General features: G+C 42.1%; 1 protein-coding gene across 1 annotated transcript; it reads left to right on the forward strand.

Moving 5' to 3' along the window:
• Window positions 1–235: 235 nt before the first annotated feature.
• On the forward strand, window positions 236–20438 carry irs4b (insulin receptor substrate 4b). The gene is made up of 2 exons (XM_015006042.2): window positions 236–4690; window positions 16482–20438. Exons 1-2 carry the CDS (start codon window positions 598–600, stop codon window positions 16484–16486), a joined length of 4098 nt encoding a protein of 1365 aa, XP_014861528.2. The 5' UTR covers window positions 236–597; the 3' UTR covers window positions 16487–20438.
• The last annotated feature ends 413 nt before the right edge of the window (window positions 20439–20851 follow it).

Genomic DNA, 20851 nt, shown 5'->3' on the forward strand with positions numbered 1-20851 from the left:
ATACAATAGTGGTTTCACTTGCTAAAATGAGACTGCAAAAGCCACCTCCTATTTATAAACTTTAGTTGTATCTTTGGAACACGATTGGTTCAAGGCATTGACGCAAAGTGCTAATATCTTGCAGCGATTGGTCCAGACGTCTGTCATGTCGTGTCAGTCAAAGTGATGGGCCAATCACAGCCGGTATTTGAGTCTTTGTTCCTCCCGCTTGCTGGCTGACGCAGAGGGTCATGTGTTGTTTGTGCTGTGGCCCGTAGAGATGTGTACAGGAGTAGAAGGGAACGGATTGCTAAAGGAGCTAGCTGGATCCTCCCGGTTACAGAAGCAAGGCTGAGCGTGGCCATGTTCTACACGGTAGGCTTTATTTCATGATAAAAGCCAACAGTGGAGTGTATTGGTCGCCGAAAAGAGTCGGAGAGACGCGTTTTGTTCAGGCGGAGTAACAAAGCCGGTGTGTGAGGATTGCAAATCTGAGCCGTACGAGTCACCGTTAGCTGGCCTAGCCGGACTCGGGAACTTCGTCTCCCAAAACAAGAATGGGGTCTGAGTCCACTCGGATTAGCCTGCTACTAAAGTGACCTTTGCTTATATTCCCTGATGGCTAACTTCACGAATTACCAGCAGGGTAAGGCGGCTATGTTGATGGTGGAGCCTCAGCAGAGGGACGTGGGGACGAGTCCTGCGGCCGCCAACACAAACGGAGACGGCTCAGTCGGGGAACCCCCTTCCCCGTTAATTAATTTCGGCGGCGGAGGAGGAGGCTCTCGTTTTCACCAACATTTGCCGCCCCCCAATCACCTTCACCACCACCAAAACCTCAGCCACGACTCGCCAAAGGATCAACAGCAGCACCATCACTACCAGCTGGCTCCACAGCAGCATCTTTCCGGGGAAAACACCACCGAGTCCCCGGGCAGAAAAGCCTCCTCCTCCTCTTCTATAAGCCAGGTACATACAGCCGAGGACCCCGCCGCTAGCGGCAGCGGCAGCAGCCATGTATACGCCTCTGTTACCGTCGCTAACAGCTCTGAAGTCGTGGATGATATTCGAAAGTGCGGCTATTTGAGAAAGCAGAAACACGGACACAAGCGGTTTTTCGTGCTCCGAGCTGCCAGCCATCTGGGGCCGAGTCGTCTGGAATACTACGACAGCGAGAAGAAATTCAGAAACAGCCTGCGCACCGCTGCTGCTGCCGCCGCGAGCGGAGGAGCGGTGGCCGCTTCGCCTCCGAAGAGGGTTATTTACCTCTACCAGTGTTTCACGGTGAACAAAAGGGCGGACTCTAAAAACAAACACCTCATTGCCCTGTACACTAAGGACGAATATTTTGCTATTGTGGCTGAAAACGAGACGGAGCAGGAAGACTGGTATGTGGCCATCAGTGAGTTGATGAGTGAGGGGAAGAGGGGGCACGTGGACTCTGATGATTTAGATGATGGCTATGGTACAGTCAGCCCTGGGACTGTGTTTAAGGAGGTTTGGCAGGTTAATGTTAAACCTAAAGGACTGGGTCAAACTAAAAACCTCACAGGTGTTTACCGGCTATGCCTGTCTACTAAAACCATTCACCTCGTTAAACTGAACTCTGAAACCCCGTGCGTTAACCTCCAGCTGATGAACATTAGGCGCTGTGGACACTCTGAGAGCTTCTTCTTCATAGAGGTGGGCCGCTCCTCCTCCATTGGGCCTGGGGAAATATGGATGCAGGTGGACGACTCGGTGGTGGCCCAGAACATGCACGAGACCATCCTGGAAACGATGAAAGCCCTGAAAGCTTTTGCGGAATTCCGGCCGAGAAGCAAAAGCCAATCTTCAGGCTCCAACCCCATGTCGTTCATCACCACGCGACGCCACCTGGGTAACCTGCCTCCAAGTCAGACAGGGTTGCAGCGGCGATCGAGGACGGAGTCTGTAGTCGGCACGCCACCCTCTAGTAAAAGTTCCGGGGCGAGCGGCTATCGCTTCCGCACATCTAGTGAAGGCGAGGGGACGATGAATCGGCCGTTTCGCTCTGCCACGGGAAGCCTGATCCACCTCAACGCAGCCCGTGTTCCCCATGGCCGTCAGGACAGCGGCGGGAGTGGCAGCAGCTGGAGTGGTGTTGCAACAGGAAATGCTGGCACGAGCACTACCAGCAACCGCTACGTCAGAGCTATCCCCTCCACCTGTCACGCCCGCTCAGCCTCACTTCCCGTCTCCCACTTCCCTTCGACCACCAGCCCAGTCAGTGTTTCCTCCAGCAGCGGCCATGGCTCTGTTTCTGACACGCTCACCCGCCCATCAAGCGCCTCTATATGTGGCTCCCCATCCGATGGAGGCTTTAACTCCTCCGATGAGTACGGCTCCAGTCCCGGTGACTTCCGGTACTTCCGGGTGAGGAGCAACACGCCTGATTCTCTGGGCAACACCCCACCAATCAGAGAGGAAAACTGCCTCAACGATTACATGGCCATGGGCTGGAACCGGGACGTTTTCGGCACCAGTGTGGGCTCTGGAAACAACAGTGGATGTGAGACACCGCGTGATGAGAGTACCTCAACGACTGAGGATGAGCGTTTTTCTTCCTCATCACTGAGGAGGAGGACTCACTCCTTCTCCAGAGCAGCTGCTGGTGTGACCGGAGCCTCCGGAGTAGCTACTTATCAGAAAATGACCCAGACGAACCTCTCGCTGGATGAGGGGTCAGACGTAGTGCTGCCATTTGGGAGCGGGCTGCTCCGTGGTGGGCCGTCCTCTTCCTCTTCCTCACTTCGCTCCGACTACAGCTCATGCTCCGAACACAGTCAGCAGAGCCGTCCCTCGACACTCTCCAGGTCGGAGGCTGGAGCCGAACGCCCCCCTCTTTCTTCCTCCTCTTCTGCCAAGGAAGACAGCGGCTACATGCCCATGATGTGTGGCGTGGCAACGGCGTCGCCGCGGGACACTCCTCCTGACTACATGCCTATGCAACCCTCTTCTTACTCCTACCAGATCTCTCACTCACCCCAGTTCCACAGTCCAGCTTTAGGCACACGCTCAGCCCACCATCACCCACAATCTTCCACGGACTCTCACGGCTACATGATGATGCTCCCAGGGAGCAGTGGCACCTCTCCTTCTCCTCTCCAGGCCTCTTCTGGTGGTCCTGGAGCTGCTGGTGTTGGTGGAAGTAACAGCATGGCTGAGAAACCTGAAAACGGAGAATATATGGACATGTCCTACAGCGGCTGTGGTCGCAAGCTCCCAGGTGAAGACAGCAGTCTGTATTACACACCAGGAACACTTGAGGGGCCCCTGAAGTCTTACAGTCCTTACTTCTCTCTCCCCCGCTCTTATAAGGCCCCCAACAGGGAGAGGGAAGAGAGAGAGGATGGGGAATACGTACCCATGAGTTCCCCTGCCAAACCAGTGTATTCGTCAGTTGCGACTGCTTCAATGTTGGTGCCAGAAAAAAGAATAGGAGGGGGCAGCAACACCTCCACTCCCTCCCACCCACCTCCTCCTTATGGAGCTCACCATACAACTGCGGCAATGGCTGACCGACGGGTCATGAGACCTACCCGCCTTCCTTTAGGCAGGAGGAGTTTCCATGGCCCGCTGCGGGTCGGCGAGCCCGCCACAGAGACCATGTGTGCTACGAGGTCTGTCCCAGTCACCAGTGTCCCACGCGAAGGGCCCTCAAGTCCTGGAGAATATATCAATATTGAGTTTGGAGAACACTTCCCTCACCAACAGCAGCCCCCTCCCTATCCCTTGTCCACTCAAGATGAAGCCCCCTCCCTGGTATCCAGCGACACTCGCTGCTCTCCTCCCCAAGACTACATGAGCGTGGAGGTCGGGTCGGACCAGCATGATGCCACTGGGTGTCTGGGTAAGAACCAGTCGCCCAGGCCCAGCCTCGTTGCTCCTTGGAACCCGCCCAGCTACATCCGACCTCTGGTTAACAGCTCTGGGGTCGCCGGTTCAGGCGGTCACTGGAGGTCGGTAGGAGATGATTACACGGACATGTCATTCAACCTCAGCAGAGGTGAGAGGACTCAAAGCCCCACAGCGATGCTGCAACATCTTTGCGTCATAGAGGGACGCTATGGTCACCCTGCCTCTACCACCTCCTCGTCAACCATTTCCCCACCTCACTCTCCTTCGACTCAACAGTCGGAGCCCAAGGTGGTGCGAGCGGACCCCCAAGGCAGAAGGAGACACAGTTCAGAGACGTTCTCCTCCAGCTCATCCTCTAACTCAACCCCTTCATCCTCAGCCACCCATCCGTCTCTGTCCAACCCCTCTGCCCCGAACGCCAATGGATCCTACCAGACGGAGGGACAGACCTCCAGGTGGGCCAGCTCGGCGTCTTTCGACAGCGTGTGGATGTCCTTGGAGGGCGCAGGAGACTCGCCAGCTCACCACACCCAGGTGAGAAACGCAGAGACCGACGCCGTGTCCGGGAACATCCCAACGTCCGCCTCCTCGGGGGTTGGCGCCAGCAGAATGTGCAGGAACACATCCGTCGGCTACCAGAACGGCCTCAATTACATCGCCTTGGAGCTGAGGGAAGACGGGAGCAACGCAGGAGCACCAGGGGCCAGTAGCAGCAGCAGCGGCGGCGGGAATGCATCAGTGGCGCCGCCGGGGATGGTACCTCTGCCAGAGAATGGAGCCTACGCCAGCATAGACTTCACCAAATCGGATGGAGTCACCACAGCAACCAAGGGTGAGTTTGACTTGTTTCTGTTTGATGCCATCTCAGATTTTGTTTCAATTTAGCAGTGATTAAAAGGAAAAAAAGTGTTATGGATCTAAAATAACTGTATGCTATTTTGAGTCCTTTTACATCAATGTGCAGCTCTTCAAAGTGTATATTCTGTTCTAAATCAACTCTGTGAGATCTTCTGTTTCTGACACTTGAAGCTGCCAGCTGTTGTCTTTGAAGGCTTCTGTCTGGGGAACTGAAGTCTAGGCTGTAACGGCGCTGTTTCAGGAAGTGGCACAACTGTGTGGTTCATCTTTTAGGCCCTGTTTTTTTTTTTTTTTTTTTCTTTTCATTTGCGTTGTGTGCCAGCAGACTGGTAGACGGCTTGTTTTCTCAATGAAGAGAGGTTTATCTTAGGTCAGCTGCGGACTGAGTCACCCTAAAAAAAAAGGCCCTTGCTGGCGGCGGCGTCTCTGTGTTCCTGTCTGTGTGCACTTGTTGCTGTTTTTGTTTCTGTCAGCATGTATGCAGAGTTTACTTGTGTGTCTGTCTGTCTGTCTGTCTGTGTTTAATCACTTTTTGTCTCCTTTAAGCCATTCATTTGAGAGATTTTTATGTTTTGGAAACATTTGCCTTCATTACAAGTTGAAAAACATTGTTTCAGGAGTACATTTAACTTAACAACAGTTGTCGTGTAGCTTTGCAGTGATTTAATTGATCCACTTTTCTTATTTTCTATTAGAATTCTTAAATGAAAACTGTGTTAATTAGATTGTCTAGATGCTGTCGTATTGTAGAGAATGGAGCAGACTGGTTTATTTCTGGTTTTCAGTGTCAGAAAAATTTATGATTTTGGTCTTGATTGATTCAGATTTTCTTATTCTTATAGAATTAAAACACTAAAAATGTAGATTGTTTGTTGGAGATTGTATTTTTAAATGACAAAGTGAAGGAATTAGAAAAAAAAAACAGTATTCTCATTTATGCATTAAAGTACATAAATGCATACTTTTATGTACTTTAATGCATAAAGTACATATGTGTTGAGGTTCACATATGTACTTTCTCTTGGTCACAAATGGCTGTGACTTTGAGAAAAATAAATAATGGGAATAAAGTAGTAATATTGTGAGGGGGAAAGTAATCATGAGAACAAGATAACAATAATCAGGAAATAGAAGCAATAATTTGAAATGAAATCACAATATTACCAGAATAAAGTGATAACAATACAAGAATAATGTTGTTTGACAGTCATTTTATGAGAACTAAATAAATTTAGTCTCCAAAAAATATTTTTATAACTTAAACAGAAATCTTAGTGCGGCCTTGATACACTAAGATTTTAAAGTGTAAATCCCAACTGTTTACTGGATTTTCACCAAATTAAAGACATCCTTTCATCTATCGCTTGTTGCTTATCTGAGAGAGCATCGCACGGAAAATGAAAACCAATAAAAACATACTTGTGGCTGATGCATTTACAGATGGAAAATGGTTTGAGTGCTTAATATTAGTTACAGCAAAACACATTATACTCTATATGACCAGCCACTAGAACAGTTATGGCGGATTAATTGATACATCTTTGGTATTATTTTATAAAGTTGAGTATGATAATTAGATCTAATTGTGACTAGATTACACTGCAATGAAATGTGTTGATGTAAATTGAATTTGCACTGAATGGGCCTTTATATAATGCTCCTATATGTAATGCATTTCATATAGGAGCTGTATAAATAAACACAATCATTGTGTGTATATTAAGTATTTAAAAAGGTACAATTTAAAACCTGAAAAATCATTCCTGTGGCCTGAAGTCCATATGAAGTGTTTTGTTATGCGATGCATAGATCAAGACAGGGCCGTCCCTCTCCCACCTGTTGCTGTTCGCTGCCACTCCGCTGGTTGAAAGGAGACTACAACATTGTTAGAAGTCAGATAAATTAAGCTCTTACAAACTATCATTCTGCAAAATTACAGCAAAAATAATTAGGAGTGAGCTTATTTGCTCCTTTTCTGTGTCAAATTATTATATCAATTGTGAAAATTTGATGAAACCTTGGTATTTTTGCTAAAAGGTTATTTTTAGATTTTTTTTTCCATATCCAAGTCTAAAAATTGTTCCATTGTGCCCCCCTTCCCCATTCAAGTTTGACAATATTGTATTAAAGTAATTTAAGACCTTATTTTGAATGAAGCTCTGTAAACTGATTTATAAAGCATTTTCTACAGAAATGCAGGATTGCAGTATAATCTCTTCTATATATCTCCGATTTTTGTTTATCTTATCAAGGTCTTCATACTTTAAAGAAATCGTTTGGCAAATTACTGTGCCATCGAAGTTGAATCTTAACATGCATGAAATATTAAGTTGATTTGGAAATGTTCAGTTTGTAATTTTTATCGTAGTTACGTGGAAGTGCCGATCGATCGGTCACCGATCATAATCGGGCCGATTTTCGTGAAAAAGTGCATGATCGGTGATCGGCGATCATTGGCTCTTGTTGCCGATACCGATCATCTCATTTCGTAGCCTGCCTGTGCAGCTGGTCTCCTCTTTCCTTCACTCTGCGCAAACGCGCAGCAACAAATCCTAAGCGATGTGTAACTATAATGCACTGAGTGAATGGGGAAGTTTGCGTGTTGCGGCGGAAAATTGAAACAGGTCAAAATGCATCAACACAACGAAGCTAATACGACATAAAAACAATGCCATACTTGACGGAGTTTGGCTACATCGAGGCTCACTGCAGTAAAAAAGACATATGGAGGATCAGATAGCAGGTAAAGCAGCGCACAGCTACAAACACCCGGATTAGCATGACGGTCAGAAAGCTAAACAAATAACCCGCAAAATTATTTAAGTCTTCGAGCTGCGATGTAAGACGCTGGTTCTGCTCTCGCTGTTGAACCGCTGCTACGCTACAGGTAGTAATATTTGACAGACGGAGCTTCGCTTCTGCTCCACCTGGTAGTGACTCTCACACCGAACCTCTGCTTAAAGCTGCAGCATCTAACTTAAAAAAAAAAATTTACATACGTTTTAAAACTTTCGCTGTCCTAACATGAGACAGATAATCTCTAAAAAAAATAATCGATCTCCTCCCTGTTCTGCATAATTACTCCGCTCAGTCAGAAACAGCCAATCAGAGCTAGCTGTAATCAGCTAGCCGCCATGCTATCAGGAAGTTTTCATTCAGTAACTCTGGATTGTTTATTGTAATGGAACCTGTTTTTGCCTTTGAATGTTAAGTTTTATACTTGAATTTTTTTGGCAATGTTGAGAGGTTTTATTTTGGCTCATTGCATTATTTAGCCTCTTCAGAGCCTTCATATGTTTTCAGTCTGTTAAAGATAGTATTATCAATAGCAGTACAATTTGCACAATGCCTGTTTTGTTTAGTTTTCTTCTTGAAAAAAGTTATTAAAAACAAGTTTTTGTCTAAATTAAGGTGAATTCATGGTTCCTTTTTCCACATAATGTAACCGGTAGTGTTTATGATTAAAAATAATAATAATAATAATTATGTGATCGGTATCGGTGTATCGGCCCTCATGGTTGATCGGTATCGGTATCGGCAGGAAAAAACCTGATCGGCACATCCCTAGTTTTAAGTCTTGATATTTTTTGAAACCATAACTTTTTAAGACCTGAAAATATACAGCTGTTCATATGCTTGTTGGTTTTTAAGTTTGATTTTCAAGTTAGTCTAATACAATGGCATACTTTTTAGAAACAGTCTCCAGAATTCAGTTCAGTTTTTATGGGGTTATTTCACAGCAAACTGATCCAGTTTACATACCGAAACATATAAATATATTATATCATTTTATCAAATGCTGTCTTTCCAGTCTTTCACTTTGGAGAAACTTTTACATTTCCTGCCTCTTTGTTCCTGGTCCATAGTTGGATTTTTCTGTAGTTTCGAACTGTCAGAAGATCCTTATGCTAAGTTAGCGACCTAGCACTGTGGACACTCCGACATTCGCAGCTTCGCACATTGCACACATGATTTTTGGGGACGTCTCTTAGAATACAATATTTTAGTTTTAAATCTACTTATTTAAAGTACCTTTGTATTTTTTTGAATTCATGGTTTCAGAAGAAATGTATATCAGATTACTGAATTGCAATGCTTGTTAAAAAATAACTGCTCTTTCAGGTACTGCAGTTATTGCTTTTTTCTTCAAACTACTAACAACCAAGTCAGATTGGATTGAGGGCATATATGGACATCAGTTTTTAGTTTTGCCAGAGTGCTTTGATTGAATTTGGGTCTGGACTTTAACTAGGCCATATTCTAACTCATGGAAAGGCTTTGTGTTGCAACATCTTGTTTCTGGATTGCCCTGTAATTAGTTTAATTCATCTTCTATCAAGTCTCAGCAGAGCACCTTCTTCCAGAAGTCAGATTATTAAATTATTTAAGTATATGCTCCATATACAAGTTTTTTTTTTTTTTTAAGCCTTACCAACCAGGCTGATTGCTTCTCTTTGTTTACTGTGCACTTAAATGTTTCATCAGATTGCTTTTTCCTTTTCTTGCATGACCGGTTTGTTTATCCTCTTGCTAGTTTATGTAGGATCTATTCCGTTCAGGCTCGTGAAGTATAAGGAGTGTCACACACGTGTGTGTACAGTCTTTCCCCCCCCTGCATCCAGGTCAACTTGCGTTTGTTTGCACTGAGTCATGGCAGGCAGCCTTTGATGTGGCGCCATGATTGCAGCGGCGGCGTGTTAAGACACACAGCGGTGCTGAGAGGAAGCGCATCATCATTCAGGAATGCATTTCCTCTCAGCAGCAGAGCTGAACTGATAGAGGCACACCTGGATTCTTGACCCAGGGGAGACCAGGAGGGAGGGGGTGAGGGTGAAGGCTGATTTTTGGTTTGTTTAGATTTATTTATTTTGTCCAGTTAGCAGAAGACTTTTAGCTAAATCTTAAAAAATGTTGTTTGGTATGTATAATAAGAATAAAAAAATAGCTCACATTTTTTATTGTAATTGAATTGTACACAGCTGTTGCAGTGGTTTGCAGATGATGGTGCTCTGTGTGCCTTGGTTCTAATGACAAAATTAACTAATAATGTTTCTGTAAACAAAATTCCTCTTCAAAAAATATTGACCGCGAGAAAGAAAATCAGCAATTGCATTTTAATTTACTATGATAAATTAGTTGTTGCGGCAGGCTTACAGGTGGAACAGTGATGATGTCTTGGAGTGCAGCGAACACAAGTTTATTATGAAAGAAAAAAAACTTCCTTCATTTTGGGAGATCGGGTGATACTTTTTGCTAGAAACTTATTAAACTCCACAAAAGTCTGAAAATCAACTACTTGCCCTGTTGACTTCCAGACTCTCTCCCATATTTAATTTCTCCATGTAGGCGGCTAGTAATGGCCGTCCTGCTCCAGCCAGCTTAGCAACACTTCACCACTATCTTTAACTACTAAATCGTTATTGGTTAATAAAAACAGAATCAGCCAGAAAATTGCAATCAGTTTACCTGAATTTAAAAAAATTAAAAAGAAACGAGTAATTGAAATATAATTAATTAAAGAATATTTTGGGTTCAGCGAGGAAGTTGGAAGCCAAGTTATACATTTCTAAATTTGTTCAGTTGTGCTTATTTGTTCGGTGACTCTTAACTAAAAGTACACATTTTCTTCTATTTGCAGATGCTTTAGTTTTAAAGTCCATTTATTGTTATCGAGGTGAATTCCTCAATATCTCATGGTATTGACTTACGACCATATCGCCCAGCCCTAGTACCAGCCAATGTTTCCGCAAAGGATACACAACCCGGTTTGCTTTTTACCAGCTGGTTACAGTCAGTGTTGGCCAGCATTCGTGAATTTCACTCAGTTGAGCTGAATTTTGTTTGGTTGTGAATAAAGACCTTGTAAAGTGGAGAAAAACGAATGATGGCAGATGTCGAGGTGGCAAACTCTAAAGGAAATAGTAGCTGCTAAAGCACCATGATAAGAACAGACTCTTCTTTCTTTCCCGTCCGAGGATAAGTGCCTGTGAGGTGGTAAAGGGCGTGAGGCAGGAGTGTGAGGCAGGCTTATCACATAAGGGGAAGCCAGCAGGGGACCAAGATGTGCCAGAAGATGTGAAGATGGTACAAGGCTGCCCTTTTCCTCTCTCATTCCCACCTCTACGGCGAGGCCCTTCTATATTTACAGCTCTATTTTGAGCCTGACATAAATTTATGGGCCGGTCTGAGGCATGTGCTGCTCGTAACAGGACCCCCCCGCCACCCAACCAGCCCACCCCCGTACACTTGTACCAGTGTGTGTTGCACGCAGCAGTTTCTCTACCTCCTAAATAGCCTGATATGTTGGCGGACAGATGTTAGTTATTAACCACGAGGATTGCACACAAAGCAGTTTTGATTTGAAGCTACCAATCTGACTGTCAGGGGAAAGATTTTGTGGCTTCCTGAAACTGTGCATGTTGTGACCTTTTTTTTTTTTTTTTTTTTTTTTTATAAAGGATTTTTTACCTTTCAGCACCTGAAAAATCATTTTAGAATCCCATTTCCTGTTTGAGTGGAACCTTAATTTATAGTTTTTTGGGGAGGGTGGGTGTTCATCGGAGTATATAAATCTATCAACCAGACAATGTTGGGGTATATTTGGTTAAAAGAGGGATTTGAACCTCAATCCTTCGGGCGTGTTGGGTCTAGCTGGATTCGCAATGGTCGCCAAATTCCTGGAGTATTAGAGAATTTCAAGGTGTTTCTCATAGTTTTAAATGTCAGCCAGGAGCGGCTCTTCGTGAGCAGTTTTTTGCCTCGGGGGATCTATCTAAACTTTCCTGTGCAGCCCAAACAAACAGCAGCTGCTTTTTCCCATACCAAACACACTGAATGTTGTTTTTGCAGTTTCTGTCATCATCATTGCTACTTTATACACTATGCAAATCATATTTAACTTTATGTTTTTTAGACATTTGTTTGGCTGGAATAAGTCATTTGAAAGCTTTCAGCACAGAAACTGTATCGCTTATCTTTTGGAGGAGTTGCTTAATTTCAAAATGTTTGTTCACTCGAACATTTCCCCTTATCACAGGCTGAAACCTTGATTTATGAGTTAATATTCAACAGATTTTTAATGTTTTATTTGTTTAATAGGAAGCCACTCTTCAATAACCCTGATACTGTCCAGAGGAGTCTATGGTCAAACAAATGACTGAAAGGAGCCCAGATAATGTGGCAACAACACCAGCCCACATCATCACCTCTCCACCACTCTGTATGAGGTGCAGGGTTTCACCCAGTGTATGTTAAGCCTGGCGGGGCTTTATTTGCCCCACCCACTAGGCTAAGCAATGCTTGTTTTTATGCGAAATAGTTTTTCTTTTTAATACACCGGTAATCCTGAACTGCATGCGTCTTTGCTGCGCTCCTCTGCACTGCGCACTTCACCGGAGGAGCGGAATCATTCCTGAAAGATGAGTTCATAGTTGATGCAGTTTTCTGGAAGTTTGTTCAGAAACATTGAATGTTGCTTCTCCACTTTAAATAAATATCGGTTGTTGGCCACAACGCAGCTATTAATATCGGATATCAATATAGAGTCAGATTTTTATATCGTTGCATCTTTACTCAATATACCAAATATTTGCTGCAAAATTTTTAACAATCTTTCTAAGCGAGTCATGCTTGTTCAGTATTATTCATATACTTTTACTTGATAAGTAAGGCCTGTAGAGTCAGACACTTTTGAGACTTTTGAATGGTCATGAGTCTGCGGTTAAGTTAAGATTAGATTTCCTCAGCTTCTCAAAGTTTCTTCCTTTTTGTTATCACTGAGGCTTTTCTGGAAGTTGTTGAAGCCCAGTGGAAAAAAAGTAAACCTTTCCTCTCAAACACACTGCGATGACAAAGCAAAATTTCACTGGCCTACCTTTGGACTTACGGGAATGTGACGTTGGAGAGCTTTCTTAAACAAACGCTGAACATGTAGGCTCATGTTTATTTAGGGGGTTTTAGCCTTTATGGATTTAATTTGTTGTTTGCTGTCATTTCTTTCAGCTCTGTTGAACTCTTAACTTCCTTAGATGTTGAAATGAATGAGAATGCTTAATTGTGATAAATGCAAAGAAACTCCACTGACATTAATATTAAACTTTTCACCAACCCAGTTATTTGTAACTTTTGGTGCAATTTTATTGTTACTTGAATTTATACGTAAAATACGAGTGTTAGGGTAAGAATAAACAAATAAATTACGAGAATAAAGTCATTTTATGAGAAGTCATATTTAGAGAAAAAAAGTTGTACGAGAACTAAGTTGTGGTATTATGAGAATAAAGTTATACGACAGTGAAAATATTCATATTACAAGAGTAGTCATAATAATACGAGAAAAAAGTATAATAAAATCAGAATAGAAAAATAATAGTCGTAGGACAAATCGTATTATGAGAATAACGGCATAATACAAGAAAAATGACGAGAATAAACTCACCAGAATAAAGTCGTAACGATAAAAGACAAGTCGAAATAATTTGAGCATGAACTCATATTGCCAGAATAAAGTCGTAATACTAGTAGAACAAAGTCATAATTTTACTCCTACGTGAACAATAGGAAATCTAAAATGAGGAACTTTTGACATCTTGGGAAGTTATACTTTGGTATCAGTTTTACAGATGGAACATACTTCATATTTGAACATCAAATCATCAGTCTCAGGACTTTGACACAATTGTACAAATTACCGAGTCGATTTTGAAGAAGGGATCATGTTCTAGACGAGCCGGCCATGTTGGATCTGGAGAACTCGATCAAAGCTTTACTCTCAATAAAACAACTTTTATTCTAGTAATTTTATGACTTTCTCCTGGTACTCTTGTCTCTTTATTCAACTAATTTTATGTCTCATTATTCTTACAATTAAGAAAAAGTCTTGGTCTGAACCTAATACTCATAGTATCTGTTATCCAAATGTGTTCCATCCAAGTCAATGAAAACATGTTGCTGAGCTCAACATTTGATTACATTTGACTGCAGACAAAGGACTGAGAGTTACTTCAGTATCAATTATCTAACTAATTATAACTTAATGCCTAATGAATGCTTCACTTAGAGCAGCCCGTCTATATCTACCCAACAAAATGAAGGGTTCATTGACGGGAAAAATCTAAATCCAGTATTTTGAATTTGAAAGTTTTTGACAAGGTGACAGGGAATCAAGTCCCCGTCCCGTAGTCTGCTCCTGAAAGACCATCACTTTGGCTGCCACGCCAACCGATGTCGGCTAAACCCATTACCCCGGCTCGTGGCTTACTCCCATGATGCCTTTTGTCTGTCCGATCCGAGTGAATGGGTTTTTAGGGGCACACAGGGACGGAGAGTGAGAGGCGGTGGGTCAGCGAGTGCAGAGGGGTTGAGACAGAGGGGGAGAGAGAGAGAGAGAGAGAGAGAGAGACGGGCGGTGGGGCTGAGCCACCTGCATGTGTTGCAACAACACCAGCAACCCCTGGCTAGCGCAGGTGTTTGGTGAACAGTGTTTTTCTAACCCAATTCTGTGGCGAGTGTGGGAGCGTACACACACTGGAGCGAGGTCAGCTCAGGTCGGCCTGGCCCGTGTCCTGAAAGCGCTGTTTTGATCAAAGTCCGCGTCTGGACTGCAAAGAAAAACCCAGAGACCTCAGACGTTCTCTCAGCCGCTCTCTGGCTGCCTCGTACACGCCCACGCTCAGAGTCAACTTTGTCTTATTGTCGCGGCTATAATTAAGCACTGTTTAGCTAAAGCTTGTTATTTGCTGTGTAAATATATAAAGATTCAGAACGTTAAGAAAACAGACAACATGTTAGCTCATAGCTGCAGTCCTACACTACTGGTTGTCCAGTGAGCCTGTGGGATTTTATTCAAACTCTGCAGCCCTTTTTCTCTTCCTTTTCTTTTATAGTTCACATTTAAGTTTTGTTTAAAATATGAAACAATATAAAATGATTAAACAACTAAATGCATAGAGCTGTTGTACATAAAAAAAAGAAAATGCCATAGAAGCACAGATTTCTGTTTCTGAAAGATATCAGATATTTATGGCTAATTCCAGATCTTTGTATATATGTTAGAAACAGATGCAATGTCGCATGTTATGTATTGGGGAGGAGTCGCTGTGAAACATGCTTTTATTAACACTTTAGCACCAAGACATAATAGAGTTCAAATTTCAAACTACCTTTAGCATGTTAGCATGGCTAGTATTAAAAAAGTGTTTAAAAATAAGCAAACATTTGGAAATGGGCAGCCCTTTGGGCACCTTATAGTTAACACTATACATTTTTTTAAAGAGAATTTTTAATGTCATTTATTTTTATTTTGGTGTAAGGAACTAGCTGTAGCCAGCAAAGGGCATTGACAGCGCTAAGGCCCTCCTCCTGGCTCTGATTGGCTGTTTCTGACTGGGAGCGGTATAGTTCTGCAGGTGGCAGTAGGACCACAGGAATCTATTTTTTTTCACAAATGATTTTTCTCATGTTCTACTATAACAACATACTTATAAAAGTTGCCTACTGCAGCTTTAATGAAAGTAAAACTACAACACTGAAATGTAGCTGTCCAATAGGGCTAGTTCTAGTTACTGCTGAACTGATGACACATATGAAATATTAAAGGCTAATTTGGATTTTTTATGTTGTTGTGATTCACTTGTGGAAAGGTAAATAAATCCTTCCCCCATTGGGGGAAGGCAACGAGTAGCCACATGTAGCCCATTTGAAGTGACAAAAATGTTCGTATCATATGTTAGCTGATATTACAAATCTACAATTTCACAACAGCCTATTGTTTGGTTGGAGGTGTTCAGCTCTGCCAAACAGCATCTGTGTTTCAAAGTGAAGTGTATCAACCCACCAGATTAGCTGCAGAAATCTAGAACACATTTCAACTTTGCTTCAGTTGTCCGCCATTATTAAACATGTTATATTTATGTGCTTTCCAGATTGAAGCGTTTTTTGAAAACTGTCCCAAAAAACTGTTTAGACGGAATGACGTAGCATATTGGGTTGCTAGCTTGTTAGCATTATCACTCACTTATTTCACCTTCACATTTCTTTAGCTTATCTCTTCAGTACTCATCTTCCTCTATACTATTACTGCTACTGCTCTCCACTTCCTGTTGTGTTGTTTTTGCTTTCCAGTACCTGTTTCTGCGTTTGGTTTAACCTTGTAGTTCACTGTCTGCTTTCCCAAACTCCTCCGGTCTTTCTATCATTCCATGCCTCCCTCTATCCTGGTGGCTAACAGGGGAGCAGCATTCCAGCAGTGCCCCCCTCCTCCCGTCCCCTTTCAAAGCTTCTGCATTGTGTCGTGGTGCTGACATTGTTGTCAGACAAAGCGCTGCTCTCAGTGGAATAACGCAGCTGGATGGCGGCCATGGCACAGGTCAAACGGGGCCTCCGGGCCGCCTGCAACAGCCGACCTGACAGCCGGAGCTCGGCCTTGATGGCAGGGCAGGAAGCAAACTTTATGTTACTTGTGTGTGTGTGTGTGTGTGTGTGTGTGCTTCAAAATGTTGGAAAAACTAATTTCTGTAAAAAAAAAAAAAAATCAGACAGATGAACACAGTTGCACGCCACACTTTTCAGACTTTTAATGCACTTCAAAATGGTTAGCTACTTTATGTTGGTTCCTCACATAAAATCCCAGTGAAATGCATAGATGCCAGGCTGACAACATGACAAAAGATTCTGTACTTTAACTATTCCATGTACCGTAACGTTTATGGAGGTTGATTCCTGACAAATGACGCCATTTTTTTTTATTTGTTTTTCTGTCTCTGCAGACTAAGCGGCAGAGGTCCACCGTGTGCCTCCTCCTTCTCTTCCTCCTGCTCCTCGTCATCTCTTATCTCGGGGCACTTGACTCTGCCTTTGACCTTTAGCCCCTCCCCACGCCCCCCCCCTTCCTCCCCTCTTCCTCCAACAGTGACCTTCGACCTTCAGTCACACTGAGAAGCTGCTTTCATCTGGTCGCAGACGACATTTTCAACATGACAAACCAGAAAAAAAAAAAAACGCTTGCGGGTTGTTCCTTTTTTTTTTTTTTTTTTTTTTAATTATGATTATTATTTTTTAAGTTTTTCATTGTTGATGTTTTTATGTTTTATATGCATATCCTTGTCCTGTTAATCATCCCCTCAAACAATGGATGCTGCCAGTGTTTGCTGCTCTTCCCACCCACCCCCTCCTGTTAGTTCAACACTACTATCCAGCAGGCAGCGGTCAGTGAACTTTAACCGAGGGGTGTACAACACAAGCACAGGCAGTTTTTTTTTTTTTTTTTTAAATCATTTCTCTCTATGCGGTATTATTAAAAGAAAAATTAAAAAAGGGAAATTTGGAGTTAAAGGCGCCGGCATTATGGTACGAACTTGGAAGCTTGAAATATTCTTTCATCATTTACCATCAATTTTTTTGTACCCTACTGATGATCCATCCTCAAGATTATTTAATTTAACTTTTTTTTTTGTAGAAGACCTTTATAGATATATATACACATATATTTTTTAACATTTCTTCAGTTTGTTCAGTACAAAGCTTGTGGCTGGGTCCATGTTAGCTTCACACACGCACACACACATATACACACACACACACGGAGAGCACGCTAGTTCCCAGGTACAACACGGCTCCCAAATCTGCTGCAATACTGCGCCAGTATCTGTGTATTACTACCGTAAGAAAACTTACAGCGTTACAGTATTTATTTTACTGACTGCACATGTATTTATTTGGCACAGCAGGTACAGATGTCCCGGTACATTTCATAGTCTGCTTCCTAGATTAAAGGTACTCGGCAGAGAGGGAAAATATTGCGGGAAAACACACGCCAGCAGCTAATTTTCAGAAACTTTTCTCATACTTGAGAGGAATGAGACCACCCAGCAATATTTCTTGTGTAAAAATTAGGTTGCATACTTTTTGGAGTATTAAAACCAAAGCCAAATAGATTGCAACAAAGAATTTGAGCAGTACGTCCACCGTGGAGTTTAATATTAAAATTCCCGAGGCAGAATTATATATTTTTTTTTTCATAAAAATTTTAAACTTTCTTTATAAATTAACATGGTGGTCAATTTTACTAAAGTTTATAGTGCATTTGTGTTTCCTTGCTACAATCGCTGACCAATATTTTGCTAGTTTCCACCAGTATTTAGACAATTTTTGTATGACTTTTAATTGCACAAAAAATTGAAGTTGGAGGTTGTGCACCACCAAAAATCTTCCTGTGTGAAACACATTCTTAGATTGAAACATGTCAGCGTAACTACATCTTATAAAAGTAAAGCGTGACTCTGGTTGAGCCACTCCAACATATTAATATTACTTCCAGTCAATGTTTTGTTTTGTTTTTTAATTTTAAGATTACTTTAGATCCAAATCTGCCTGGGGTATTAATGATATCTAAACTAACCTCGTTGCTTTCTGGTCCATTTCTGATTCTTGTCTTTATACAAACGGACTTTTTTTGCCTTTTTTTTTTTTTTAAGAGGACTTGAATTTAAATTGGTTTAAAACAAAAAGTGTAGCCTACCTTGACAGGTTTTAAGAACCATTATATTTTTCAATCTAAGGCATCATAAATATTGACCTATTTGCTTGGGGGAAAAATAATGATTTTTCAGAATTCGCTGGTGGATACGCATTATTTCCCCCCTCTGCTGCTTGTTGGTCTGTTTCAGTTTTCTGCACAAAGCACTGTTGTTTAGACTGAAGTAGAAACATGTTTGTGGCTCTTTTTTTTTGTGTTGCTTTCACTTTTACCTCACATGCGGTCCTTACAGTTCATGCAAGAGCGCGGTGAACGGCAGGTACAGGCGTCAAACGCAACACGAGTGACGCGCTCTGACGAGGGTGACTCCTTCTCACGGGCTCTTGATTTCGGTCGGTGCGGATTTTTCACACATAGATGTTCGTCAGAGGCTGGAAATGACGTCAGAAGACGGTTCCAGTAACCCGAGCAGCAGGCGGGACACACCGGACACCGCCTCCTCTCGCATACCGTCACTATGCCAGCGTTTAAACTGTTTCTGCCCGTGCTTTCTGTCTATTTAGAGACGCTTATTGTTCACTTGGTTTGTATTTAATAGTTTTCTTTTCTTTTTTTTTTTTTTTAAGTTTTTAATTTTGCACGGCCAGATCACGGCCTTTCATTAACGCAGCATCGTCAGCAGGATGGGTACCGTATCAAAATGAGGGGCTTAAACCTCAACCCGACCGAACTGCCTCCTCCTTTTTAAGTTCCAGTGTTGACAAAATTGAGAAGGAAAACGGGAAATTTGTCATGTTGAGAAGGTTACAGATTTCTTTTCTTTTGTTCCCCCCATGTACTTGGAGGTAAAGGGGATATGAAAACTGTAGAATAACCTCCACAAAATGCTGTTTTTAAGCCTGTGATGTGTCTTACATGTATATTACCGAACAATTCGAGGTTGTTTTGTTTCGTTCGCCCTCCTTTTACCGCCTTTGATCGAACAAAGATTTAATCCCACATCAGCCGCAGCGGCCAGAGATAAATGAGATGGTTTTTCTTTTCTTTTTTTTCTATTTTCTTTTTTGTTTTCTTTGCAAATATTTTTTTGTGGACTTACTATGCTACAGCGACGTGTTATGCTTGGGTTTTAATGCTATGGCAGGAAAAAAAAAAACTGGTAGTGTTAGTTTTGTGGGGATTTGTGGACTAATCCCTCTTAATTTATTCAGAAATGTCCATGTTGGATTGCCTTCATGTTCAACTTCTACACCCCGTTGTTTCAAAATTTCCTACCCTTTTTCGATTTACAGAAAAGTTTGGTTTAATTTTTTATTGTTTGGTTTTTTGTTTTTTTTCTTGGCAACAATGCAACCTCAGATGTGTCCTCGATGTTTTTAAATGGGTACGAAAATGAGGAGACTCGTATATCCTTGCAGAAATGACATAAGGTAATGCATTATCATTATTATTATTATTATGCAAACTTTAGTTTAGATTTTTCTCAAACCTTTTGATTTTTTTCGTATTTCTAGTTTACAGAAAGTAAAAAAAAATCTTATTTTTTGAAAAAGCAGAACAATAAAATGATTTTTTTTTTAATTACGTAGGCATTTTGCAGTTATTTGTATTAAAAATGACCTGCCTAATTATTTTTTTTGTAATTATAATCCATTTTATTTGCTGCTGTGTAGTACAGTTACTAGTTGGAGGCAAATATGAGGATCAAGATGACTTTTTTTTTTTGGTTGTTTTTCTTCCTCACCCACCTCTGAATGCTTTTTGATTCTTGGAATGAGGTTCGGTGGAAGCCGAGGAGAAGAAGCGACTCCCGCTCCGCCCTGCTGCTTGTGTTCTTATTTTTCCGAGTTGAATGCTGTTGTTTATTAGCTTTACAGGAAAGAGAGAGGAGGTGTGTGTCCTTCGTATGTGCATTACTTTTCAGCGACGTACGTCCCGTGTAAGAGGAAAAACAAAAAAGAGGGATCTGTGTTGGAAATGGAAATCCTCCTTGTGTAAATAAAGTTGTTGCTTTTTTTTTTTTTTTTTCATGTTTTGATCGGCGCCTCTGCAGGTGGCCCATCCCGTATTTTTATTCCTTTTTGGGGGTTTTTTCCTCTCTTTCTTTCTCCCTTTTTGTTTCCTCGTGGAGGGGAAAAGGGGGCACGAGGGGTACTCGAACGCGATTTGAGCATCGGCATAGTGTTTATATTTATCAAAAGTTTTTTGCTTTCGATAGAGCTATTGCAATAAAAATGTGTTCATGTAAGACTGTGCGTCTCTCTTGTCTTTTTAGAATAATTGCAAATCCTTTCTGACCACCTGTCATGACAATAGCTACAGGTGTAACTAGAAGTTTACACAAAACTGCCTTTTCAGAGCAGCGAACAGTCTCGTCAAGCATACATACAGATGCATCCCAAAAAATGTGAATGTTGTTGGGGGAAAAAAAGGGAATGTTTTAGTGCATTTTAGGGGAGTCGAAGGTAAGAATATTGAAAGATTGAAATTTTCCTTTTCTCTTAAAATGTCAGGTCAAAACAGCCTCAAATCCAGTGAAAATGGCAGAAAGCATATGGTGACAAACATTTTATCCACCCAATAGCTCATTCTCTAAAACATTTTTTTTCTTGATGTTTTATCAATTTATTTCATTTAATCTCGGCTCCATAAATACCTCAC

This window comes from Poecilia mexicana, unplaced genomic scaffold (assembly GCF_051168715.1).
Source record: "Poecilia mexicana isolate PSO_F unplaced genomic scaffold, ASM5116871v1 scaffold_18, whole genome shotgun sequence".
In the NCBI taxonomy this organism is placed as follows: domain Eukaryota; kingdom Metazoa; phylum Chordata; class Actinopteri; order Cyprinodontiformes; family Poeciliidae; genus Poecilia; species Poecilia mexicana.

What these genes read in the sequence shown, in the direction of transcription:
- irs4b (XM_015006042.2), top strand. Translation starts at nt 598, where the DNA reads ATGGCTAACTTCACGAATTACCAGCAGGGTAAGGCGGCTATGTTGATG.